At 36.8% G+C, this 27,631-nt stretch overlaps 1 protein-coding gene, 1 non-coding gene and 1 pseudogene across 13 annotated transcripts in view; all 3 read left to right on the top strand.

Moving 5' to 3' along the window:
* The window catches only part of FGD4 (FYVE, RhoGEF and PH domain containing 4), a 211,515-nt gene extending 193,043 nt beyond the window's left edge, over window positions 1-18,472 (top strand). For 8 of the 12 annotated variants that reach the window (XM_032644476.1, XM_032644482.1, XM_032644484.1 and 5 more), the window contains 3 exons: window positions 1,426-1,566; window positions 4,306-4,446; window positions 6,559-7,309. In XM_032644476.1, coding sequence (XP_032500367.1) covers window positions 1,426-1,566; window positions 4,306-4,446; window positions 6,559-6,816 — 540 coding nt within the window. In that variant the 3' untranslated portion in view covers window positions 6,817-7,309. Of the gene's footprint in view, window positions 1-1,425; window positions 1,567-4,305; window positions 4,447-6,558; window positions 12,125-12,365; window positions 12,576-17,941; window positions 18,074-18,337 lie in introns of those variants that run through there. The other 4 variants (XM_032644473.1, XM_032644485.1, XM_032644475.1 and 1 more) reach the window with 3 other exon arrangements.
* On the top strand, window positions 18,342-18,989 carry LOC116760121 (annotated as a pseudogene).
* A 7,978-nt stretch (window positions 18,990-26,967) lies between these two features.
* LOC116761447 lies at window positions 26,968-27,074 on the top strand. The gene has a single exon (XR_004352014.1). It is a non-coding gene; the product is annotated as a U6 spliceosomal RNA (small nuclear RNA).
* Window positions 27,075-27,631: the final 557 nt, after the last annotated feature.

The following is a 27,631-nucleotide window of genomic DNA, read 5'->3' as shown; positions in this document are numbered from 1 at the left end:
CCTAGTTAGGGTGACAAACATTAATCGAAAAATCACACAAGTATATGATTACAGATTGTGATCTGTGCATGCAAAAAGCACATGGAGGGCTTCCCTGGTGGCGCAGTGGTTGAGAATCTGCCTGCTAATGTGGGGGACACGGGTTCGAGCTCTGGTCTGGGAGGATCCCACATGCCGCGGAGCAACTAGGCCCATGAGCCACAATTACTGAGCCTGCGCGTCTGGAGCCTGTGCTCTGCAACAAGAGAGGCCGCAATAGTTAGAGGCCCACGCACCGCGATGAAGAGTGGCCCCTGCTTGCCACAACTAGAGAAAGCCCTCACACAGAAACAAAGACCCAACACAGCAAAAATAAATAAATAAAAATTAATAAACTCCTACCCCCAACATCTTCTAAAAAAAAAATAAAAGCATATGGAACTTTAATAGCACAGTGATAAGAGATGGGCTGTATTCTGGAAGTTGGAGGAGTCTTCCTTGAGGAAGTGAAATTTGAGTCAGTATCTGAAGGATGAGCAAGAGCTAACTCACTGAAGCAGAGATGAGAGAGGGAGGGAGCAGAGCACTCTAGGAGCTGTAAGAAGCCAGTGTCACTGAAGATAGAGTAAGAGAGGTAAATCATGCAGGACTTTATAGGCCATGGTTAAGAATTTATTCAATATCCAAGAGCAAAGGGAAGACTTTAAAGAAATTTAAATAGAAGAGAAATATATCAGATTAGCATTTTTAAGGAAGCATCTGATGCCATTTGGAAAATAGCTTGGAGGGGATCTTAGAGTAGTGGCCTGGACTCCAGTAGGAATGCTACAAGGACCAGTTGTGAGGCTATAATGGTCCAAACCAGGACATTGATAGCTTGGACTCAGGTAATTGCAAGGAAGATGTAGAAAAATGGACAGATTGAAAAAATATCTAGGAGATAAAATCAGCAGGACTTTATAACATGGTGAATCTATGGGGTGAGGTAGAGAGAGGTATCGGCATGACTCCTAGGTTTCTGACTTGCCATAACTGGTTAGGAGGCTGTGCTATTTCCAGCGATAGAGAGGACTCTGAGAGGGGAACAGATTGGGAGGGACGAAGTGTGATAAGGAGAAAGCTGGGAGCAAGGTAGACCATGAATTCATTTGGGGAAGATATAAAACATCCAGAGGTATGAAGTGTAATGGTCTGGACCAAGCCTTTGAAGAGCTCCTACCTTTAGGGCCAGGAAGAGAAGGATGAGCAAGCAGAGCCCATCACAAACAGCATTATAATACATGACAAATACTCCAAATGTTCATGGGGATATTGTTAGTCTGATAAAAATTTGCCTTTTACATTTAACTTTTTCTCATTTATTATTACCTATAACTGATTATTGCTTAAATCCTGTTATTTTTAAAATATGATTATTCACTCTTCTTTATTTTTTCTTAATTTAAGGTGGTTTGTTGGAAGTGTTCTGATTATAAAGCTCAACTTGAGTATGATGGTGGTAAATTGAGCAAAGTTTGTAAAGACTGTTATCAGATAATAAGTGGATTCACAGACAGTGAAGAAAAGAAAAGAAAAGGAATTTTAGAGGTATGAAATATTAAATATTGGATATCTTTCAGATTTTTATACTAGAAACAGAATTTTTTTTAACTCTGAAGAATACAAATAATATATTTTGTTATTTCTCTTAGTATTTAATAATTTGGACTACGATGAGCAAGATTTATATTTTTGTTCTATTGCTGACTCTTGCGGTCATGCTCAGTTGTACAGAAAGATGAGGGACAGTGCTATGTTAACCAATGTGCATTTGAGAGTAAATCCAGTCCTTCCTTGGCATCTGCGGGGGATTGGTTCCAGGACCCCTACAGATACCAAAATCCGCGGATGCTCAAGTCTCTTATATACAGTGGCGTGATACAGCCAGTTCTCCATATCCTTAGGTTCTACATCCACAGATATGGAGGGCTGATTGTGTATTGATTTTGTGAAGGTAGCTGTGGTCAAATATTAGAGTATTAATTGACATCTCTTCTAATGCCCAACTTACTACTATATATATTTTTTTAAGAGGAAAGCTTTTCTCTCAGTTTCATCATATTGGCTTTGAAAATACTGTATGATATTATTAAAATTTAGATTAAAGTCTTATTACCTGAAAAACTCTTCCAGCTTATTGCATTAAAAGAATCATTTAATGGCCAGTGACAGTAATCTGAGAACTACATTGAAATATTACTGAAGTGTCTCACAAGTAAGCTTGATTCATGTTTTAGATAAATTCAGACCTCCCAAACCTAGGAACTGTAATGCGACTAGTATCTGAAATAAGTTTTACACCCAAAGATATTAACAACATAAGTAATAAACTACATAATAAGGGCTTTTTGACAGAAAGTTCAAGATAGCCTGGAATTATGTGAAGAATAGACTCATGATCAAAACTCTTATGTATCAAAAAAAAAAACTCTTATGTATCTAAAATCATAGACATACTTGGTTTATTAAGAATTTCTACAATTTATTTAAGAATCAATGAGTGTTTATTGAACCCTACACTGTACTGTATAAACATACAAAAAGTCATTTCTGTTAACTGAAGAAGGATCATAAACTTCAATGTCCACTTGAGTTTAAAGTACAGGCCCACAAACTATAACTCTGCATTCTTCTAGGATATAGTTGTTGGTTGTATGGCAGACCAGAGTAGACTTTCTCTGGCAGGGAGGGTGGAAAGACATGCTTTAGTAGCTTCCAGAAACACAGTCTCGAAAGACTGAACAGCAGCAATGGATGAGACTGGCATAGAATAATGAGTCAAATAACTTGTTTTAAGGGGTGCATTTCAGGCTGTATCTATGAAATAAAAATCTCTAGGTAGTTTTCTAGAAAAACCTGTACTTAGAGGAAAATTAATCAATTACTTATTAGGTTAACACATTTAATCAAATGTATTTATAGTGTGAAGTCCATAAGTAGAAGATAAGTGTGGATGTGTGCATATGCACACACATATACATATATATTTGAAACTTACTCATGACAACTAGTTTGTTATGTCCTCTAGACCAAGGATCAACAAATTTTTTCTGTAAAAGGGCAGAGAGAAACTATTTTAGTCTTTGCAGGCTGAAAGGCAAAACTGAGAATATTACTTCTAAAACAAGAGAGAAAACAAATTTTCTCAAATTTTTATTGACAAAATTAAAAGTAATAATTTAGTATAATTTTTGTAATATGGTAATAAGAAGTATGGAATTCCTTTGGGGGAGGGGAGATAACATTTCACTTAGTTGGAGTCCAAAGTTTTCGTATTCTAGATCATCAGATTGATTTTAAATGGTCATCTGTAAAAACTCTGCTTAGCTCACAGGCCATATAAAAACAGGTGGTGGGCTAGCAGTCCATTGTTTGCCAGTCAATGCTTCTCAAACTATCTGTGATGAAGGGCCAGTTTTACTTTCTAAACCATCACAGCTCAGTATTTTTGTAAAATACACAATTATGTGCTTGGGTATCATCACAAGTCAGATTGCTATAAAAGTTTCTAAATGCTTACTCTTGCTTTCTGTGCTTATCTCGAACTGGTAGCAAAGCAGTTTGCAAACCAGCACTGTTCAGTGGATGACACTGGATTTGAGAGATAGAAAATAGATGCAAACCAGTTGCTTTCCATGATATGTGCAATAGAAACCATCATTTAGTCAGAGGGTTTTGTTCCCTTTTTAGCCAGTGATTTACGTATTTGGAGACAAAGCAGAAAACCGTACATGGTTCCACAAAGAGTTATTGCAATTTAAAAAACTTTAAAATTATCTCAGGTATAGGACAAAGGTTCCTGGTAAGTATTCGCCTTTTTGCTATTGCATTCTTACATAGTGACATTGGTATAGCATTGTGGCTAAGAGTTCAGACTCTGGATCCAGACTCAAATCCGAGTACACCAATTCCTAAATCTTAGGAAAGCTATTTCATCTCTAAACCTCATAATAATGCAAGTAATAACTTTTTGGTGTTGGTGTGAGGATTAAATGATACAAGTAGTGAGCTAAGAAAAGTGCCTTCATAGTAAGCAGTCAATAAATGTTTAATTTTATTTAAATTACAGGTCTGGTAATACAGTTAAAATTGACTTAATTCATCATGGAGCTAGATGAATGTTTAAATAATAATTGCAGATGAACCTTCTCTAGACAATCCCAGGAGACATTTTATATAAACACATTATAATTTATGAATGTTACCTTAAGTTGAATTACCTCTCTATCTGGTTCATTTTGTGTTCATTCACACTCTCTCACTGTTTCTTTCCATCGAATTTTCTAGATCGAATCTGCAGAAGTATCTGGAAACAGTGTGGTGTGCAGTTTTCTTCAATATATGGAAAAGTCAAAACCTTGGCAGAAAGCTTGGTGTGTGATCCCCAAACAAGACCCTCTTGTGCTGTACATGTATGGTGCCCCCCAGGTATCTAAACTTCATCTTTCTGAAGGGACGGAGGGAGGCCAGTAGACACTGAACTTAAAATCCTTCCATTACTTCTCTATAGAACAAGAGAATTCACACAGTTTCACTATTTTTCATTACAATTGAAAAATAATAAGTAACTAAAATTCAAGTTTATTTAGACTGATTCCTTCTATAGCCAATAATTTCTTCAGCCTGTGAATCATTTGCCCCCTTCTCTCATTCCTATTTAGTGGGTTTGAGAAAATGTGAGTTGAATTAGGAAAGGGCATAGGGAGAAGAGGTTGAATCAGAGGGAGAGGCAAGAAGAAGGAGCATTTTTAATGATGGGAAATATTAGTAAGCCTTTTTTTTTTCCTGCACGGAGGGATACTTGAAAAAGAAAGGAATGTGAGAAGGTGAATTTAAATCAACCTTGGATTAACATTATCCAATAACAATTTTTTGAGACCTTATTTGAATGGATCTGAGATAAATATATGGGAACAGCAGACATGCACCAGCCACTATGGATTGTGTTGTGCTTAAAAAACCAACAACACTTAAATCAATTGTGCACTCACCTGGAAACATATAAAAATTTTCATGTACCTGTTGTGTTTTAGCCTATATCTACATTAAGTGCTAGTAAAACTTTATTTTAGAAATAGACTAAAAATGCTGAGATATGTGTGTGTGTGTTTGTGTATTTTTAATTGAAATATAGTTGATTTACAATATTGGGTAAGTTTCAGGTATACAGCACAGCTATTCAGATATATATATATATATATTTCTTTTTTAGATTCTTTTCCCTTATAGGTTATTACATAATATCGAGTATAGTTCCCTGTGTTATACAGATCCTTGTTGGTTATCTATTTTATACATAGTAGTGTATATATGTTAATCCCAGCCTCCTAATTTATCCCTCCTCCCACCCCCTTTTCCCCTTTGGTAACCAAAGTTTGTTTTCTGTGTCTGTGAGTCTCCTTCTGTTTTGGAAATAAGTACATCTGTGTCTTTTTTCTTTTCTTTTAGATTCCATATATATCATAAGCGATAGCGTATGATATATGTCTTTTTTAAAATTTATTTATTTTATGATATATGTCTTTATATGGCTTACTTCACTTAGTATGATAATCTCTAGGTCCATCCATGTTGCTGCAAATGGCATTATTTCGTTCTTTTTTATGACTGAGTAATATTCAACTGTATGTATATATACCACATCTTCTTTATCCATTCATCTGTTGATGGACATTTAGGTTGCTTCCATGTCTTGGCTACTGTAAATAGTGCTGCAGTGAACATTGAGGTGCATGTATCTTTTTGAATTGTGGTTTTCTCTGGATACATGCCCAGGAGTGAGATTGCTGGATCATATGGTAGCTCTATTTTTAGAGCTGTTCTCCGTACCGTTTTCCATAGTGGCTGCACCAATTTACATTCCTACCAACAGTGTAGGTGGGTTCCTATTTCTCCATACCCTTTCCAGCATTTATTATTTGTAGACTTTTTGATGATGGCCATTCTGACCAGTGTGAGGTGATACCTCATTGTAATTTTGATTTGCATTTCTTTAATAATTAGCTATGTTGAGCATCTTTTCATGTGCCTTTTGGCCATCTGTATGTCTTCTTGAAGAAATGTCTGTTTAGGTCTTCGGCCCATTTTTTGATTGGGTTGTTTGGTTTTTTATTCTGTTTCATTGTTTTTCCTACATACTTTTCCTGTCCATAAGTAAATTGATGCATGAATGAATGAAACACCAAATAGAACTGCATTTGATAATGAAATCATCATTAACATTTGCTGGTTTTGTACAATAAGATGACTATTCTTCCCTTTTACACTGAATGAAGAACTGAATGGGCTCCCTCACAGGGAAAGAGGTGTGGGGTCAATGAACTCTAGCTGATTTAGGTGTCAGCACTCATTCATCAATTCACTCAGGTGACGTTACGGGTGGCCTCATACACAAGCTGTGCTAAAAGCACTGGATCCCCATCTCTCTCCATGGAGAGTTCACAGTGCGAGTCTGTGGAATGGTTGTAAGAAAGGAGGTTTAGTGGGCGCCGGATCACATCTCACCATGTTTTTTCTTTATGTACCATGCTTTTTTCTTAGGATGTCAGAGCCCAGGCCACCATTCCACTCCTGGGCTACATTGTGGATGATATGCTGAGGAGTGCAGACCTGCCACACAGTTTCAAACTGACCCAGTCCAAGTCTGTGCACAGCTTTGCTGCAGACAGTGAAGAACTGAAACAGAAGTGGCTGAAAATCATCCTTTTAGCTGTCACAGGTGAGACGCAAGATGGCCCTAGTAAGCATCCAGCCACTTTGGACGATCATCCTGAACCTAAGAGAAAATCAGAATGCTGAGTTCCAGGGCCTGCTGCAGTATGGAGGGGGGTCTCAAGATGTACAGCTCAAAACATTCTCAGCTCTCCTTATTCATCTCTTAGCACTTTATGTTGAAAAATACAGGCTCATAAATGCATCCTTGGGGGGACTATTTTCCTATGTTTATGTACTCTTACTGAAATTAACGTGTAGAGCTGTTCTACCCATAAAGTTTGAAATAATGTGAAAAATGGAGCATTTTTTAATGAGCTATTCCTTGAATATGTACTTTTGTCTTGGAAAAAACTGGTATCAATTCTATCACTTCAGGTTAGAAAAGGCCACTTTCATTTAAGAAATCCTTTAATGTCTTCACTTACACATGTAGGATTTATAACAGTTTAAAAGATATACCTCCATGTTGCCAAAATAGATCCACGTTAAAAATAAAAAATACAGGGACAGTTTAGGCTATTAACTTATTTAATTTAGTTTATAAAGCTCAAGCTGCATAAATGATGTACATTCTTTTAAAACAAAAGAAAAAAAACAAATTGTTGGTATTCAAACTTTCAACTTATTAAGATACTTGTTTTTGTAGAAATACTTCTAAGAATAAAATATCTTAAGTATATAGCAATTATGTATATATAGTATTAAATACAAATATATATATATATATACACACACATTATACATGCTTTTCTCTTCAACTTTAGGTTCATATTTGTCTCTAATTTATTTTTTAAATACACAGCATGTTTTATCTTGGAATTGACCAGTGTTCTAAACTTAAGAAATGTTTTTGATGATTTATGTTTAACTGATTGACATCTAAGGGTCTTGATATTTTTATAATAAAAAGCTGTAATTTATGTGGCATGGGATATATTAGTGAATTCCAACAGTATTTTTAAAGTACTATTTTTCTTTGTTCTGTGCCTATTTAAAACAGTGCCTCTCTTTGAAGGTGCTAATAATACCTACTTAAATATAAGATGAGGGTTTAATTAATGCTTCAGTCTTGATTATTCTGAGATAAGTGCATTTTGGTCACTGGGATGGTCTAGTCATACAGGTTATTTTACCTTTTACAATCCTCTAATTGTTGCAGCAGTTAATATCAGCATGTACAAGATACCTGACCTTACACAGAACTGGGACATATGGAAACTACATTTATTGTTATGTTTTTCTTTCCCATAAGACTGTTAATTGTGGTTAAATGAGGACTATATATAGTTAACACTTAAGATAACTGTGTGGGCCTATTCGTTTGTCAGATATGAAACAAAATTCACATGGGATAACCTATGATTGAGGGGGATGGATAGGTAATTAAGAAAGTTTATCCTCAACTCTTTAAACCACCTCATTAAAGAAGAGTGGGGAAAAATACAATATAAAAAAGCAATATTTTAATGGCAGGTTTTTCTGGGGGGTACAAGATGATTGATGACAGTTTGAGCATTCTTTTCCCTTTTATCCTCTGGGGAATTTTAATAGACAAAATGTGATTCCTTGTAACAAAGGCTGCTTTTTATTATATTGTAATTGTGATTAAAATCTCACATTAAGTTGGCTATTTAAGTTAATCCTTTCCTCAAAATTAGATCTCTCTCTCTCTCTTTTTTTTTTTCTCATTTACTCTGTCATTTTCCACATATTGTCACTTTTTAATGCATCTGTCTGCTAGAAATCAACAAGAATGGCCCCACTATCCTCGGCCTTTGAGGATTACACCTTAAATGTAGATTAGCTTCACTCAGAATTTGAGATTGCCACACATCTATTCAGGCCCTGTTTTTTTTTAAGAAATATTTGAAGTATCTCTTTTCTTCCCCCCACACCCCTAAGGAGCAGATAAACTAATTATAGTGGGCATGATTAGGTTGTCTTCCTCTGTAAAAGGAACACCAGCCATGATCCATCAACATTAAACCAAATACTTAGAGCCAAAAAAAGATAAAGGTAGCTTCTTAGGCCCTATTAAATTAAGGACAAATTTTTAATTTTTTACATTGATTCTCTTTTCTAGTTGCCAGCTGTGTGTGTATTTGTGTTCAGGGGTGGTTATTGAGGTTGAACTACGGCTCTAGGTGATGCTTTGGTTTTCTTAATCTCAAGAAAAGAGAAGCAATAGAAATGTAGAATGATTAACAGGAGAAGGTGACTTCTGTAAATGTGGATAGAAAAATGGAAATGTAAGAGCCAATTAGAAGATTTACGAGCCAGATTATTTTTGAAAACTATTTTGAACAACAAGAAGATTACACTTTCCCTACAAATAAGTTCTGCTGGAATGGAAGTAACATGAACACATTCAAGCTTTGGCTCAATAAATATCAAATGTTATTTAATTTAGATTATTTAAAGAATACTCATGTAAAGAGAATATTTATTATCATGCTCTTAACATTATCTTTAATTTGTTTTAAAAAATAGAAATATTAGTATTAGAAGAGAATTTCTGCTTGTCCAGTCACCATCTTCACATTCCACATGTTCTTTTGCCAAGCACAAAGAGAAGCAATGAAGCAGCCTTACCTGTTTCTTATTAAAGAATCACAAATGCTTTTACTTGGAGAAAGGCAAAGGAATACTCTTAGCCATTTAGAAACACTCAACCAAAGGACCTCAAAATGTGATTGTCTTGTTACAAGAATAATCTGTCTTTTGCTTTCTGAGACACCTGAGCAGTCATGACAAATTGAACCTAGAAAAATAATTGGTTGTTTTACTATTAAAACCAACATTCCATTCTGGTCTTATTCTTTATTTTCTCTAAATCATCTTTTTTTTAAAGTGCCCTTTCTCTAAACTTAACAAAATACTTCTTTGATAAAACTATTTTTTATAAAACATTCCAGTTTTCTCAACATAAATTTTGCTTTATTGAAAGTCTACCAATGAAATGTAGTGCAGACTTATCTCCAGGTTTTAAGTGGGACCCAATAATGAAAAATGCCACCAGCCACTTTTGTAATAATGGCATCTATAATGCCATCATGTATGCAAGCAATAAAACTCTACAGGGTAGGTTTTACACTGAACTTTTAATGTGAATGTTCCTAGCCACAAGGGTATAGAAAATTAACTCCTAGGAGTGATACTGTGATTCAAATTGCTCAGTATAGGGAAAAGAACGTATGTGTGGCGGGGGTGGGGTGGGGGAGGGACAACATTATTCCTTGGATTCAAGTAACCATCAAAATCCTTTTTATTTTACTTTAAAGTTTTTTAAAGCCTTTTTTTTTTTTTTTTTTTTGCAAAGGGTATGTATGGGTGGTTAAAAACAGTTAAAGCACATCTGCACTACACATTTCATTTTCCATGAAGTTTAATATAGCTTGGTGTACTTATATTCACTGGGTAAGCTACCCAAATTAAAACAACAACAACAACAGTTTTTTTAAATTACCACACTTTTTATTGTCTTCTTTGTGGAAACAGGAAACAGATCTAAATTCCCCTTTAAATTTTAGATCTCATTTATGGTTATACTCAAAGGCTTAAGTTCTTATTCTGAGCATATGTAATAATGATTTTCCTGAGCTGGATATATCCTGAGGAAAAGACACCAACAGGAGCAAATAAACTTCTAGGGAACAAAGGTCTTTTTTTCTTTTTTTTTTTTTCTTTTCCAGGTATCCTTGCTATAATGCACAGTAGAAAATACATTAAATCTTTCTACATCACATAATGTTCCTGTTAGCGGGTCTAAGATTAATCACATGGTATTTATAAGCTAAAATTAATTCAAAAGGCAAGAATGTCATAATGTCTTCATTCTTAACTTTTGTATTCTTCAAGAATATATTAATATAAAATCTGTGGCTAACCTGTTCTTATTCTTAGGACTATACTGGACATCTGTAGTGGATCATGTTACTTTTTCATTCTCATCCAATTTTAGTAAAATCAAATTGCTTTTTATTTTCATATTACTATCTACTATAGAGTCTCCAGATTTAGAAAATAGGAGTATGATATATAAAAGACCACTAGATATACTTTTAAAACCCTTTCTCTGAATTTATGCATACATGTATATATGTAAAAGCAATGTTGATTTCCAATTCTGTTTTTCCATAGGAATGAAATTTTTATAGAAAGTATTCTTTTTAACTTAAATATTTTAACATAAATTATATACATGGATTTTTAGTATAATTCATTCTTATGTATGCCCTGTAATCATGTTGTCATGAAAGGGTAACTTTGCTTTCTTTACTGATGTGGTAGAGAGGAATAAGATTAGGAACTGAAACAAGCAAGAACAGACAGAGAGGTGGACAGAAAGAGTCCCTTGGACTCCAAATCAGAGCAATATATGCTAAGATAAATGAAAAACACTTAAACTGCAGAGGGATATAAACTACAAGATGTAAATCTATGTAATTGCACACTGATGGGATCCATTACACCTGGGCCTTTCACCTTGCCCTCTAAATTATACCACTAGTATCTTGTCATTACTTTTCCTTTAGACCTAAAAAAAAAGAATTAATTCTATTGGACTATTTTCTGCACTGTTTACTGACATAAAAAATCCCTCTAAAGTCAATCATGGTCTGTATTCTACTTTATGGACTGAACATTTGGCAGAAAATAGTGTCCTTTCTGTCTTTTGAGATGAAATAGCACATGGCTTCTACAAGATAGTTTTTAACTCATTGGGGGTCACTGAGAGTTACATGATGTTTACCCCTTCCTAAAATTCATTATAGATTGAATTAGTGTGATTAGGTAGATTTAGTGAGAAATTAAATCAAGAAATATTGTAGCATATTTGAATAAGTAAATACCAAATACATAGAGTGATATATATATATATATATACACATATATATGGGTTTGGGAAGAGACATAATAGTCTATGGGGACCATTATGATAACAGAATTACATTATATATTACACATTATATGGATGTTGAAATGTATCACTTGGGGAGGGGTGTCTCCCTTCAATAGCAATCATGTCTGTATATAAAACTTTGGAGGTTCTTGTTTGTTGTACCAAACTAGCATTTCATTTTATGAGTGACAATTGACTGATATTCTTGAATAAGTGTTATCTGGGTTTTTGAATTGTTGACTGATCAATTTGAAATGTATATTAGCAAAATTTTAGAATTAACTCAAATGTGAGAAAGTATACACAAAAAGTAATTTTTCTCTTCTAGCTATATGAATGTAAAATACTTGCAGATAGTGTATATATTGTGTAACATATGTATATTTGGTCATAAAGGCAGAGAACTGGAAACATTGTAAAATTAAGCACTTTAATTCCTATTAAATATTAAACACTTGTATCTTGTAAATAAATACATCTTTAAATGAATTCGAAAGACTTAGCTGTTATTTGAGCTAGGATTATATATGTTCAGTTCACAATGATTTTGGTTGTCAGAAATTTTGGTTGATTCAGAAAAAAGTTACTCCTTAAGGTACTGATGTTCCTTTCCACCTCCAATCCCACCAAAACCTGTGTAAATATTTCAAGAATAATATTATTCAGCATTATTTCATAAGTAAAATATTCCCAGAGATAATCCTTTTTAGACATTTATTACCTTTTTCAGGCCTTGAAGAACTATTTATTGATACTTACAAGCAGTTGGCATCAGCTGTTGCCCTTGGTCCATCGATATGACTTGTTTGCCTCCACCTTACACCAGAATGGAAATTGTGGCGGAGAGAGCCAGTGTGGCCTATTTCAGAGCTTCTCAAACTTTAATATACATAGAAATCACCTGAAGATCTTACTCAAATGCAGATTCTGATTTAGCAAGGTCAGTGATGAGGCATTTGTTGTTAACAAGGTCTCTGGTGGTGTTGATGCTCCTCAAACCATTCTTGGAGTAGCAAGCTTATAGTGGAAGGGACTTAGTCATAGACAACTGGCTAGAAATCCCTGGCTCTGTCACTTACTGTTTGTCACTTCAGGCACGAACTCCTCCTTGAAAAGTTGTGGCCCTTAAATGAGATAATACTATAGTATATTGCCTGGCCCATAGGAGACATTCAGTAAGTGATGTTAGTATTATTAATAGAGATCATTTAGTTAACAGGGAAGTTTGCCACCCTGACTATACATTAGAATCACCTGGGGAGTAGTTAAACCAAGCCATGCTCCGGCCTCACCCTCAGAAATTCTATTTGTGGGGGTTGGGCTGTGGGCATGAGTATTTTCAAAAATTCCCCAGGTGATCCTGATGGGAAACCTCACTTGAGAAACTGATTGCATATTTACTCAGTGCTTGGTCCTATGTTAAGCATTCCATAAACACATTATCCCAACGTAAGCCTCACAACAGCACTCTTAACATTTTCATATAAGTAAGCAGGTTTAGAGAGGTTAAGTAATTTGTCACTCAGCTCTTGATGGCCTCTCTTCCTCCCTTAACCCTCCCTTACAGTTCAGTCATTACAGTCACTCCTTTGCGTTCAGTTCACTCTCTAGCTTTGTCTTACTTGTTTGGCAAAACCAAAACCTGGTTGACTCAACTCTGTCTTCTCCATGCCTACAGCCATGCAGCCGAACAAAATGAACAACTATACTGATTGGTCTCATTTTAAATTCATTACTAGATTACCATTTCACACCTCCTTCCTCCTCAAACCTCCAACACCTTCTCCCTCATCCTCCACCCAGCTGATGACCTTCTTCCCTACTTTACTCAAAAAATTAAATTGGCAGGGAACTTCCACAGCCTCCCACAACCGAATCTACCCATCTACCAGCACAGGTTCCATGTAGTCTATCTTCCTGCCCATCCATGTTCTTGCTTAAATCTGGTCTCTACTTGTGTGCCATATCCTACCCCCATGCACCTTCTCAAGGATGCTGCTCCAGCCATTATCCTTTTCTTGTACGATATCAGTTTTCCCTCTTAACTGAATATGCCTATCCGCAAACACATCTGTTGTAATTTTTCCCAACCTAAATAAACCTCTTCACTTCACTTCCCCTGCCAGCTGCCATATTCCCTTCCCTTTTGGAGCAATAGTTGAGTTTTCTATATCTGTTTCCAATTCCTCTCTTCCCATCCTTTCCTGAATGTACTCCAGTCAGGCTGAACAACTGATCTTTCCCCATAAAACCTACTCTATCCACAATTTTCTCCATCTCAGTTAATTGCAGCTCTGCTTTTCAAGTTGCTTAGGCCAAAATCTTTCATCTTTGACTCCTCTTTTTCTGAGACTACACAGCCAGTACATCAGGAATTTATATTAGCTCACCTTCAAAATATACCTAGAATCAGATTCTCTTTCACCAGTTCCACCGCTATCTACCATTCTGGCCTAAACCATCATCATCTCTTGCTACATTATTTCAGTAGCTTTCTAATTAGTCTCAAGTCTTCCAGTCCTCCCTCCACCCTTCCATTGTTAAATAGGCAGCCAGGGAGTCTGTTAAAACACAAATCAAATTATGTTGCTTCTTTACCCCAGTCCCTCCAGGGGCTCCCATTTCACTCAGAATAAAAGCCAAAGTCCTTTGCCCTCACATGGTTCTATGTCTCTGCCGCCCCCCACCCTCCCACCCCGTACCATACATTTTGCTTTGACTGAAGCAAGCCAAGTACACTTCAGCCTTACATCACAGACACTGTTCCTTCTTCCTGCAGTGCTCCTTCCCCAGATGTCCGCATAATGAACAGCTTTTGCAAGTTAAAGCCTGCTCGGATCTCACCACCACCTCATTTAACTGCCTCTGCTGCAACAGCACCCCATGCTGCCCTAATCTGATCTGTTTTTTTCCCGTAGCTCTTAACATCTTGTTACAAATTAGATAATTAGCTGTTTGTTTTTTATTGTCTGTCTACACCTGCTAGAACATAAGCTCCATAAAGGTAAGGATTTTTATCTGTTTCGACCACTGATGTCCCCAATCCACAGTACTTGGGGTTGCTTGGCACATTGTAGGCACTCAGTAAATACTTACGTGGTGGGACTTCCCAGGCAGTCCAGTGGTTAAGGCTCTGCGCTCCCACTGCAGGGGGCACGGGTTCCATCCCTGGTCGGGGAACTAAGATCCCGCATGCTGCACAAAAGCTAGGTTATATAAAATTACAAAAATGAACAGAACTCTTCTTCCAAAACATCAAATTGGTATGGGTATAGACCTTTGGAATAGAGGCTAAGAAATCAACATTTTATATAGCTAAATTGTTTTAACAACAAAGCTAGATTCCTGATAGTGTTTAAAACATAGTCAAGGACTTCAAAATACAATGGTGAAAATCTTAGTTAACCTTCGCACAACGGATTCTTGCTTTTTAAATAATGTCTCAGCCCACTCTCACCACCACTACCACCACCACGCCTGGTCTGTGAGGCAATTAGAGGCAGCTGGTTACTGTTCCAGAGGAGCCAGAAGTGATGAAAGATACATGTCCTGAGGAAGTGGGGCTGGCAGAGTGGACCTGACACAGGGTTTGGATAATGAGCTCCCAGTCTGGAGTCACTCTCTTATAGAGGAAATGATTCATGTGTGGTTTTGGTCTTGTATTTAAGTAAAAACAAATCCAGGTTGCTTTGTCTTAATAAAGGAAACTCTGCTTTTATACAGTGAGATTGGACCATGTAGTCCATTATGGTGTTTTTACAAGAAAAAATATTTTTAGATCACTTACATATATGGTTATAATACACTGAACAAAATTAAGTATATTGTTTCTATATAGAATCATGTCCAAAGGTGGAAGAAACATACCTCATCCTAAAGATCATCTTGTCGTTTTTCAATATCTTTTCCATCAGTATGTGTATATGTATGTCTGTGTGTGTGCTTCGGGAGTGGAAGGCAGGCAGGCACAGACTACAGGGAGAATGAACCAAAGGGTCCAGGCTCACAGTTGTAAATATAGGAGAAGGAACACTCAATAAAGAAAAAATATTTGCTAAAAAATCTCGATACTTTTCTGAGTATACCTTTTTTGTTGAGTTTTGATTTTTGAGCCATCTTAGTGTTTTATATACACAAACACATATAATAAAAAATGATGAAAAAATCTGAAATGGGAGCTTCCCTGGTGGCGCAGTGGTTGACCGTCCGCCTGCCGATGCAGGGTACACGGGTTCGTGTCCTAGTCCGGGAAGATCTCACATGCCGCGGAACGGCTGGGCCCGTGAGCCATGGCCACTGAGCCTGCGCATCCGGAGCCTGTGCTCCGCAACGAGAGAGGCCACAGCAGTGAGAGGCCCGCGTACTGCAAAAAAAAAGAAAAAAGAAAAAAAAATCTGAAATGGAATCTAAATACAAATGAACATATGTCAAATAATAGCAAATGAATAACATAACCACTCTGAAGATAAAAATTAGAACTAATACACACTTTTGAACACAGTATGTTGACTATACATGCTTAAACTAAAGGCAAATCGAATTATAAATACTGAATTCTAGGTTATTGGTTTGTTTTACCCAGTGGTATGACTTAGCATTTCTAACATTACTTTTACTGAGTTCAACTGTGCAAATAATAGGTTGAGCATAATGGGAGCCAAATTTCTCAGTGTCAGAGAAAGCAGTTTCAATATGGAAAAGGAGGAACGTGCTACTAAATTCTGTGTTGTTGGACTAGAATTACATGTATCAGTATGAACACATGATTTTATAAAGTTAGCTAGCTAACTGGGTATAGATAGTTATAATACATTTATAGACATATGTGTATATGTGTGTGTTTGTGTGTGTACACGAGCATATATTTCCTAGCTGACTGCTGTGAGGGTCTAGAAGCAATAACAACCCTGTAGCAATGAGCATACCTATGTTGGTTTCTAAATATCATTTCCACTAAAAGGAACCAGAGCTCCCTGAAAAACTAGCTGATTCTAGAGCTAGAGCACAGAAAACTGAATTTTCTCTGCTCTAGCTCTAGAATGCCAGAAAGTGAAAAAGTACCCAAAGAATGATGGGGACATGTCAAAAGACCCAGGAGTCAGCTTGAAGAGGCTCCAGCTGGCAAAATCTGGGACAGTTGAACATGTCATTGAAGTGGGAGGGGGAAGGGGAAGGAACGATGGTAATTGATTAAAATCCATTGAATAAAATAGGAACACATGGATTCAAACTGATAATGAATGAATGAATGAGGAAAAATGAAAAACTCTTCCCTGGAATTTCCTGGCAGTCCAGTGGTTAGGACTCCGTTCTTCCACTGCAGGGGCCATGGCTTCGATCCCAGGTTGGGGAACTGAGATCCTGCATGCGGCATGGGGTGGCCAAAAATCAGTCAATCAGTCAATCAACAAGTAAATAAAAATTTAAAAAGAAAAACTCTTCCCTATAATAGAATGCAAACAAGTAAATGTAGAAGGAATAATAAAGTTAAAAAAATAGCATTTGACAAAACATTGTAATAATTCAGGTAAGAATCATCAATGGATACTATAACTAATGGGTAAAAAATTCTTGAAGACAAGTATATCTACATAGTCTCAAAGTTGTACCCACAAAATTCTTATTAATTACAGAAGGGAAAAAAAATAACTTTACAATGGAAAAACTTGGTGGACAGCACCTTAACCAAGTTAATATCATCAGTAAGGACAAACTGGTATCATGGGCCTCTTGATCTGAAGCACTAAGGACACAGCATCGCTTCTGTGGTAATCCTGCCAAAAGTGCAGAACCTCAACCTAATCATGAGGAAATAACAGACAAACCCAAACTGAGAAATATTCTACAGAATACCTGGTCTATATTCTTCAAAAATATTAAGGTCATGAAATACAAAGACAGACTGAGTAACTTTTCCAGAATAAATGACTAAAGAGACATTACAGCTAAATGCAATGTGTATGTAATCCTGTATCGAACCTAAGCCAGAATATTTTTTTCTACTATAAAGTTTTTATTGAGGCCATTGGTGAGAAATTAATAACATCTGGATTAGATCATCACATTGTATCTGTTAATTTTCTTGTTTCAGCAAGTTGCAATGTAGTTATGTAAGAGAATATCCTTGTTCTTGAAAATATTCAAGTATTTCAGGGTAAAAATGCATCATGTCTGCAACTTACTGTCAAATGGTTCAGAGATTAAAGAGGGAGAGAGAATAATCAAGCTAATGAAGTAAAATGTTAATAGAGAAACTAGACAAGGGTAAACTAGAGTTTTTGTAATATATTTCTAACTTTTGTTTAGGTCTACATGTACATCTGTGCTCCCAATGAAACGGGCACTGGTTCCATTCCTGGTGGGGGAACTAAGATTCCTGCATGCCGCTCAGCATGGCCGAGAAAAACAAAACAAACAAAACCCACAAAACTTGTACAGGTATTTCAAATAAAATTTTTTAATGTTTTTGTGGAGTTTAACCCAGCTATTTTCCTGAGATGTTTTGTAAGCCAATTGCAACTTTCCTTTACTTCATCTCTCTTCATACAAATAAAAATTATTTCATAAAAATATATAAAGAAAAGCAACTTAAATTGTCCCAGGAAAAAACAATAGTATAAAGAAATAGTTTGTCTTGAGTCATTCACTCATTCAACATTTAAATATTGAGTGTTGCTTTTTTTCCGGTTATCGTGGCACAAGGCACCATGAGCAGCAAAGTCTCCCACGACACCCTCTACGAGGCAGTGCTGGAAGTCCTGTACGGGAACCAGTGCAAGCGCCGGAAGGTTTTGGAGCCAGTGGCCCTTCAAATCAGCCTGAAGAACTGTGACTCTCAGTAAGAGGAACGCTTCTCAGGGACTGTCAGGCTTAAGTCCACTCCCTGCCCCAAGTTCTCTGTATGTGTTCTGCGGGACCAACAGTATTGTGATGAGGCCAAGGCTGTGGATATGCCCCGCATGGACATCGAGGCGCTGAAGAAACTCAACAAGTATAAGAAACTGGTCAAGAAGCTGGCCAAGAAGTACGATGCCTCTTTGGCTTCAGAGTCTCTGATGGAGCAGATCCCATGAATACTGGGCCCAGGCCTGAATAAGGCTGGCAAGTTCCTTTCCTTGCTGACCCACAATGAGAACATGGTGGTCAAAGTTGATGAAGTCCATGATCAAGCTCCAGATGAAGGAGGTGCTGTGTCTGGCAGTGGCTGTTGGCCACGTGAAGATGACATATGAGCTTGTGTACAGCATCCACTTAGTTGTCAACTTCCTGGTGTCATTGCTCAAGAAAAATTTGGCGGAACATCCAGGCTTTGTACATTAAGAGCACCATGGGCAAGCCCCAGTACCTTTACTAAGGAACAGCTTAATAAGCCATACTCCCACCATTAAAATAAATAAATAAATAAATATTGAGTGTTTCCTATATGCTGGTTGCTTATTGTATCAATATTTAAGGTCTACGATTACTTTGAATATAACTGACAGTAGGTTTCTTTCTTTTTTTGAAAATTGTAAAGCACTACAGCATTTATTTATTTATTTTTAACATCTTTATTGGAATATAATTGCTTTACAATGTTGTGTTAGTTTCTGTTGTATAACAAAGTGAATCAGCTATACGTATACATATATCCCCATATCCCCGCCCTCATATGTCTCCCTCCCACCCTCCCTATCCCACCCCTCAAGGTAGTCACAAAGCACGGAGCTGATCTCCCTGTGCTATGAGGCTGCTTCCCACTAGCTATGTCAATGCCACCATCTCACTTCATCCCAGGTTTTATTCCTGTCCTGCCCCTAGGTTCTTTAGAACCGTTTTTTTTTTGTTTGTTTGTTTTTTAGATTCCATATATATGTGTTAGCATACAATATTTGTTTTTCTCTTTCTTACTTCAGTCTGTATGACAGACTCTAGGTCCATCCACCTCACTACAAATAACGCAATTTCATTTCCTTTTATGGCTGAGTAATATTCCATTGTATGTATGTGCCACATCTTCTTTATCCATTCATCTGTCGATGGACACTTAGGTTGCTTCCATGTCCTGGCTATTGTAAATAGAGCTGCACTGAACATTGTGGTATATGTCTCTTTTTGAATTATGGTTTTCACGGGGTATATGCCCAGTAGTGGGATTGCTGGGTCGTATGGTAGTTCTATTTTTAGTTTTTTAAGGAACCTCCATACTGTTCTCCATAGTGGCTATATCAATTTACATTCCCACCAATAGTGCGAGAGGGTTTCCTCTTCTCCACACCCTCTCCAGCATTTATTGTGTGTAGATTTTTTGATGACAACCATTCTGACTGGTGTGAGGTGATACCTCATTGTAGTTTTGATTTGCATTTCTCTAACAATTAGTGATGTTGAACATCCTTTCATGTGTTTGTTGGCAGTCTGTATATCTTCTTTGGAGAAATGTCTATTTAGGTCTTTTGCCCATTTTTGGATTGGGTTTTTTGTTCTTTTGACATTGAGCTGCATGAGCTTCTTGTGTATTTTGGAGATTAATCCTTTGTCAGTTGCTTCATTTATTTTCTCCCATTCTGAGGGTTGTCTTTTTGTCTTGTTTATGGTTTCCTTTGCTGTGCAAAAACTTTTAAGTTTCATAAGGTCCTATTTGTTTATTTTTGTTTTTATTTCCATTTCTCTAGGAGGTGGGTCATAAAGGATCTTGCTGTGATTTATGTCACAGAGTGTTTTGCCTATGTTTTCCTCTAAGAGTTTTATAGTGTCTGGCCTTTCATTTAGGTCTTTAATCCATTTTGATTTTATTTTTGTGTATGGTGTTAGGGAGTGTTCTAATTTCATTCTGTTACATGTAGCTGTCCAGTTTTCCCAGCACCACTTATTGAAGAGGCTGTCTTTTCTCCATTGTATATTTTTGCCTCCTTTATCAAAGATAAGGTGACCATATGTGCGTAGGTTTATCTCTGGGCTTTCTCCCCTCTTCCCTTCATCTATATTTCTGTTCCTATGCCAGTACCATACTGTCTTGATTACTGTAGCTTTGTAGTATAGTCTGAAGTCAGGGAGCCTGATTCCTCCAGCTCCATCTTTCTTTCTCAAGATTGCTTTGGCTATTCGGGGTCTTTTGTGTTTCCATACAAATTGTGAAATTTTTTGTTCTAGTTCTGTGAAAAATGCCATTGGTAATTTGATAGGGATTGCAATGAATCTGTAGATTGCTTTGCATAGTATAGTCATTTCCACAATGTTGATTATTGCAATCCAAGAACGTGGTATATCTCTCCATCTGTTTGTATCATCTTTGATGTTTTCATCAGTGTCTTATAGTTTTCTGCATACAGGTCTTTTGTCTCCTTAGGTAGGTTTATTCCTAGGTATTTTATTCTTTTTGTTGCAATGGTAAATGGAAGTGTTTCCTTAATTTCTCTCTCAGATTTTTCATCATTAGTGTATAGGAATGCAAGATATTTCTGTGCATTAATTTTGTATCCTGCTACTCTACCAAATTCACTGATTAGCTCTAGTAGTTTTCTGGTAGCATCTTTAGGATTCTCTATATATAGTATCACGTCATCTGCAAACAGTGACAGTTTTACTTCTTTTCCTATTTAGATTCCTTTTATTTCTTTTTCTTCTCTGATTGCTGTGGCTAAAACTTCCAAAACTATGTTGAATAATAGTGGTGAGGGTGAACAACCTTGTTTTGTTCCTGATCTTAGTGGAAATGGTTTCAGTTTTTCACTATTGAGAATGACATTGGCTGTGGGTTTGTCATATATGGCCTTTATTATGTTGAGGTAAGTTCCCTCTATGCCTACTTTCTAGAGGGTTTTTATCATAAATGAGTGTAAAAAGCTTTTTCTGCATCTATTGAGATTATCATTTGGTTTTTATCCTTCAATCTGTTAATGTGGTGTATCACATTGATTGATTTGCATATATTGAAGAATCCTTGCATTCCTGGGATAAACCCCACATGATCCTTTTAATGTGCTGTTGGATTCTGTTTGCTAGTATTTTGTTGAGGATTTTTGCATCTGCGTTCATCAGTGATATTGGCCTGTAGTTTTCTTTTTTTGTGACATCTTTGTCTGGTTTTGGTATCAGGGTATATATGCTAGTTGCTTATTGTATCAATATTTAAGGTCTAGGATTACTTTGAATATGCTGACAGTAGGTTTCCTTTTAAATTTCTTTTAAAATTTCTCTTAGCGTACAAATAATTCTATCCCCATATTTTGTCATTCTCTAATCAGAAGATATGTTCTTTGTAAACAAAATACTCTCGATATTTTTAAATATATTAGCCATACTGTCACAAAATATGTGTATGTCAACATTCACGAGGAAAATTTCTGACCCATCCCACACTTGTCATCTGTGATTCAACCTAATGTAAGATTTATAAAATGAAATAAAAACAGGAGAAGCATCCTATTTTAATCAGAGTGGAAATTTGAACAAATCAATATCTAAAACGTTATAAAGTTACACATTGTTTCAAACTTATTAAAGGAATTATGATTGTTCCTAGTTGTTTTGATATTTGTTAATGATTGGTTTATTTAATAGATCCAAAAAATGCTAATGGAATTCGAGTAGGAAAAAATCATGTGAGAATAAAAGAGATAACAAGCTGATAAAATCTCTCACCTTTCCAACTTCCAGAGCTCCTTCATGCATTTGGTGTTCTCACAGAGAGACCAAGGGCTGCATCAGTGACCTTCACTAATGTATTTTCATTTATTTTATTATTATTTTTTTTTAATTTATATATTTTTAATTTATTTTTGGCTGTTTTGGGTCTTTCTCTAGTTGCGGCAAGCAGGGTCTAGTCTTCATTGCGGTACGCGGGCTTCTCTTTGCAGTGGCTTCTCTTGTTGCAGAGCATGGGCTCTAGGTGCGCGGGGCTCCGTAGTGGTAGCTCACGGGCTCTAGAGCACAGGCTCAGTAATTGTGGTGCACAGGCTTAGTTGATCCACAGCATGTGGGATCTTCCCGGACCAGAGCTCGATCCCATGTCCCCTTCATTGGCAGGTGGATTCTTAATCACTGCACCACCAGGGAAGACCTTCATTTATTTTAAAAGTCCTAAATTCCACAGAGGACCTGAGCTACTGTTTTCAAGCAACAATAGAAAAGGTGCAATAGAACAAGTTATACATTTCACAATTCAGAACCCAAAGCAAGAAAACCATGAAACCAGTATGAGATTAGAGCAGAAAATCAGACTTCAAGCAGCCAAAGCAAAGATCAATGTCTGAAATTTAAAAATAAAATGGAATCCTGGGTGATTTTTTTCCTAACTTTTCTTCTCTGTATTTTCCATTTTTTTCTGGAGCCTAAAAAATATATTTAGAAGTTAAGAAGAAACATGCCATTATTAAGGAGCTACTGACATTCACCACCTGCCATCATTTACTAGTCGTGGCGGCAGCTCGGCAGATTCAAACTTCCTCTTAGCTGCAGGGTATTATCTGGCAGTTAAGCTTGGCTCCACACAGAAGAGAGCATCCCCAGCTCCTGCATTTTGCATCACTATTTGTCACCTGAGCCCCAATTATACAACATAGGCGGCTTAGATCTTAGAATTCAAAAGTTTCCTTGGCCAACATAACAACCAGCTTACAACAAAGAAAAATTCTTCCAATTTCTGCCAATAATCCTGATCTTTATGAGCTCTGAAGGAGGCCAGGGATGAGGGCCCAATGGGATATACAGGTTCCCAGGTACAGTAATAATTTCGTGCCTCTTAAAATTAGTGCTACTGAAATGCTTGTTTAACATTTACTTAGAGAAGGAAGAACTGAGTAATAAGACTTTGGGGGCAGCTGGCAAACTCTTCTACTGTATTCTGGGTTCTTCTATTTTGGCAAGAGAGTTGTATATATTGGGTTGGCCAAAAAGTTCGTTCAGGTTTTTCGTAACATCTTACAGAAAACCCGAACAAACTTTCTGGCCAACCCAATACTTACTATTCACAAAATAAAAAGATGGAAATCAGCTGGACCCAGTTTCACTAAAAGCAGCTTAGAGACCATGTACTGTTGTTAAAGAGTGCCCCCTGGGGGTTTCGAACTATGACAAGTGATTTTAACCACATTCTGTTCCTAAGAGGAATTCTGGTAAATACAATTTTCTCCATATCACTGTTTTCCACCACAACAGTGCTCACTGATACCTCAGTATCCCCTACAATGGCAACATGGACAGCTCCCCTGCTGGTCCACCCCTTAACCCAGCTCTGCTGGGAATAACAGTTGACAGTGCAGCTGCTCTATGGTCCTCCCAGTTGCCTTTGCCCCCTCAATTCTGTCCCCTTATTCTCCTTCCCTTAAAAACACCAGAGTAAATTCCTCAAATACGTCCACCCTGAATCCAAGGTATAGACCTTCACAGCTCACTCTTGATCCCCAAATTATAGGTATCTGTTTATAAAATAGGGACCCACTGTTTGTAGTCTGGGGTTTTATTAGTTTCATTTAACATCATGCTCTAAGCACTGGCATATATGGCTGAGTAATTTTCCATTATCTGTATCATACCACACCTTCTTTACCCATTCATTTATCAATGGGCACTTAGGTTGCTTCCATATTTTGGCTATAATAAATCATGTTGCAATGAACATAGGGGTGCCTATATCTTTTCAAATTAGTGTTTTCATCATTTTTCACTAGTTTGAATAATGCTTCAAAAAAATCTTTAACTTGTTATTGAGGGCTACACCTCAATAGGTTAAATATCACAGAAAACTTCTTTTTTTTATATATATACAACAGGCTCTTATTAGTCCTCAATTTTATACACATCAGTGTATACATGTCAATCTCAATCGCCCAATTCATCACCCCCCCACCCCCACCCCCCCGCTACTTTCCCCGCTTGGTGTCCATACGTTTGTTCTCTACATCTGTGTCTCTATTTCTGCCCTGCAAACTGGTTCATCTGTATCATTTTAAATAAAATTTAAAATTTAAATAAATTCAATAAAATTATTTTTTAAATAAAAATTTAAAATATGGTATTTGTTTTTCTCTTTCTGACTTACTTCAATTTGTATGACAGTCTCTAGATCCATCCATGTCTCAACAAATGACCCAATTTCGTTCCTTTTTATGGCTGAGTAATATTCGATTGTATATATGTACCACATCTTCTTTATCCATTCGTCTATCACAGAAAACCTCTTAGGCAGGTAGTTCAACTGGAAGGAGAGAGTGGGAGGAAGTAACACCTGACTGTTACTCTGTGTGGAGTTGAAAACATGCATACCTATCCCACACCTTGCTGCAATTTTGATGTGCCTGATGCTACATGCCGGCAGGTGGACAAGGATGTATAATTTTCACCCAAATGATTCTAATTCTTCCCTTTCTTCCTGTACCTGCCCACCCCCCTTTTATGAACCACTGTAACCGTCAAAACTGAGGGAAGAACATTAGTCTTCAGTGTTGTGCTCAGGCCAGACACCACAAGCCCTGTCTAGAGGAGGCCTCTGTCTCTGGGCTGCTCCCATGACCTCACACCCTCCTGCTCTCCTCTCAGCTGCAGACTTCACCAAGTGTCTCTAGGGTATGTCTTCAGCCTGTCCTGGGGTGACTAGAATGAAAACAGAAACAGCTATCCAGTTGGAAGAGAGAAAGGAATTAAGGTATCCATAAAAAGCCTTTCCAAAGCAGCAAAATATTTGTAAAGGAGAAAGGAAATTGGGGGGTGGCCAGGGTGTATTCCTATTCTTTGCCTCCACACACTCCAGAACAGTGGTTCTCAACCTGGTTTTTTATCTCCTTTCTCTTCCCTCCCCAGGGACATTTGGCAAAGTCTGGAGACATTTTGTCACAACTGGGATGGAGATAGTGTTACTGGCATCAAGACTTTTTTGGATAGATTTTTAATCAAACACATAAAGAAGAGGAAATTTCCGTGTTTTTTTTTTTAACATCTTTATTGGAGTATAACTGCTTTACAATGGTATGTTAGTTTTTGCTTTATAACAAAGTGAATCAGCTATACATAAACATATATCCCCATATCTCCTCCCTCTTGCATCTCCTTCCCACCCTCCCTATCCCACCCCTCTAGGTGGAAACAAAGCACCGAGATGATCTCCCTGTGCTATGTGGCTGCTTCCCAATAGCTCTCTATTTTACATTTGGTAGTGTATATATGTCAATGCCATTCTCTCACTTCGTCCCAGCTTACCCTTCCCCCTCCCCGTGTCCTCAAGTCCATTCTCTACATCTGCATCTTTATTCCTGTCCTGCCCCTAGGTTCTTCAGAACCTTTTAATTTTATTTTTTTAGATTCCATATATATGTGTTAGCATATGGTATTTGTTTTTCTCTTTCTGACTCACTTCACTCTGTATGACAGTCTCTAGGTCCATCCACCTCACTACAAATAACTCAATTTCGTTTCTTTTTATGGCTGAGTAATATTCCATTGTATATATGTGCCACATCTTCTTTGGTTGTTTGGTTTTTTGATATTGAGCTACATGAGCTGCCTGTATATTTTGGAAATTAATCCTTTTTAACCTGATTAAATTAGCAAAAGTAAAATTATTGATACTACCCAAGGGTGGGTATGAGGAAATGGGTACTCCTACATACTTAAACTAGCACACAATATCTATTTAGATTTTAAAGATGCATAGCCTTTGACTTAGCAATTTCATTTCTAGGAGTCCACTTTGCAGAAATATTAACATAATTATGAATACACAAATGTATAGGGATATTTTCTGCAACATTGTCCATAATAAAAATTTCTAAGTGATCTATCATCTACCAAGAGAAAAACTGTTAAATAAATTATAATATTCCTTATAAGAGACTACTATGCAGCCATTGGGAAGAATATTTTGATATTTTTATGCACTGGTATGGAAAACATCTGTAATACAGTAATAAGTGAAGAAAAACTATAATAAAAGGAACTTTTTCACTCTAAGTGAAAAAATAGAACTGTATGTATAGTATGATCTAATTTATATTATATGTTTGCATCTGGACAGTGAAAAGTATGAACAGAAAGAAGCTATTAACTGTGGTTCTCATCTGGAGAGTACGTTCTGCAGTGAGCTTTTTTATATTTTATATCATTCATTTAATGACATTATTATGGGCTGAACTGTGCCTCCTCTAAATTCATATATTGAAACCCTAACCCCCAGTGTGACTGTAATTGGAGATAGGGCCTATAAAGAGTTGATTAAAGTTAAATGGTCATACTTGTGGGGCCCTTATCCGATAGGACCGGTATCCTTATAAGAAGAGGAAGGGACACCAGAGAGCTCTCTCTTTCCACATGTGTACAGAGGAAAGGCTACGTGAGAACACACTGAGAAAACAGCTATTGTGCTCACTTTGGCAGTACATATACTAAAATTGGAATGATACAGAGAAGATTAGCCTGGCCCCTGCACAAGGATAACACACAAATATGTGAAACGTTGCATGTTTTTTAAAACAAGATCAACACTTAAACACACACACAAAAAGACGACGAAGAAGACAGCTATCTGCAAGGTAGAAAGAGGGGTCTTACCAGAAACCAGCTCAAGCTGCTATAACAAGATACCACAGACTGGTTGGGTTGAGCAACAGACATTTATTTTCTCACAGTTCTGGAGGCAAGAATTCCATGTTCAGGGTACCAGCTCAGAAGAAATACACAACACCTCTGCTCATAGTTATTGCAGAACTAGTCACGTGACCCCAACCAAGTTGCAAAGGAAGCTGGGAACTATGAGAACTACATGAACATTTAAAGAATACCAAATATTTCTGTCATACTCCTTGTTATGGATTGAACAATATTCCACCAGTACCTCAGAAAATAATTTTATTTGGAAATTGAATGTTTACAGAGGTAGTCAAGTTAAAAATGCCTTCAAGTTAAAATCCTTCTTCTCTCTCCTCTTAAAATGAGGGCATTAGAGCGCGCCCTAATTCAATAAGACTGGTACTTTTTCTTTTTTAAAAATAAGTTTATTTATTTATTTATTTTTGGCTGCGTTGG

The sequence above is a fragment of the Phocoena sinus genome, chromosome 10 (genome assembly GCF_008692025.1).
Source record: "Phocoena sinus isolate mPhoSin1 chromosome 10, mPhoSin1.pri, whole genome shotgun sequence".
Taxonomy (NCBI): domain Eukaryota; kingdom Metazoa; phylum Chordata; class Mammalia; order Artiodactyla; family Phocoenidae; genus Phocoena; species Phocoena sinus.
The sequence above is the reverse complement of the archived record's forward strand: the minus strand, read 5'-3'. Positions and strand labels throughout refer to the sequence as shown.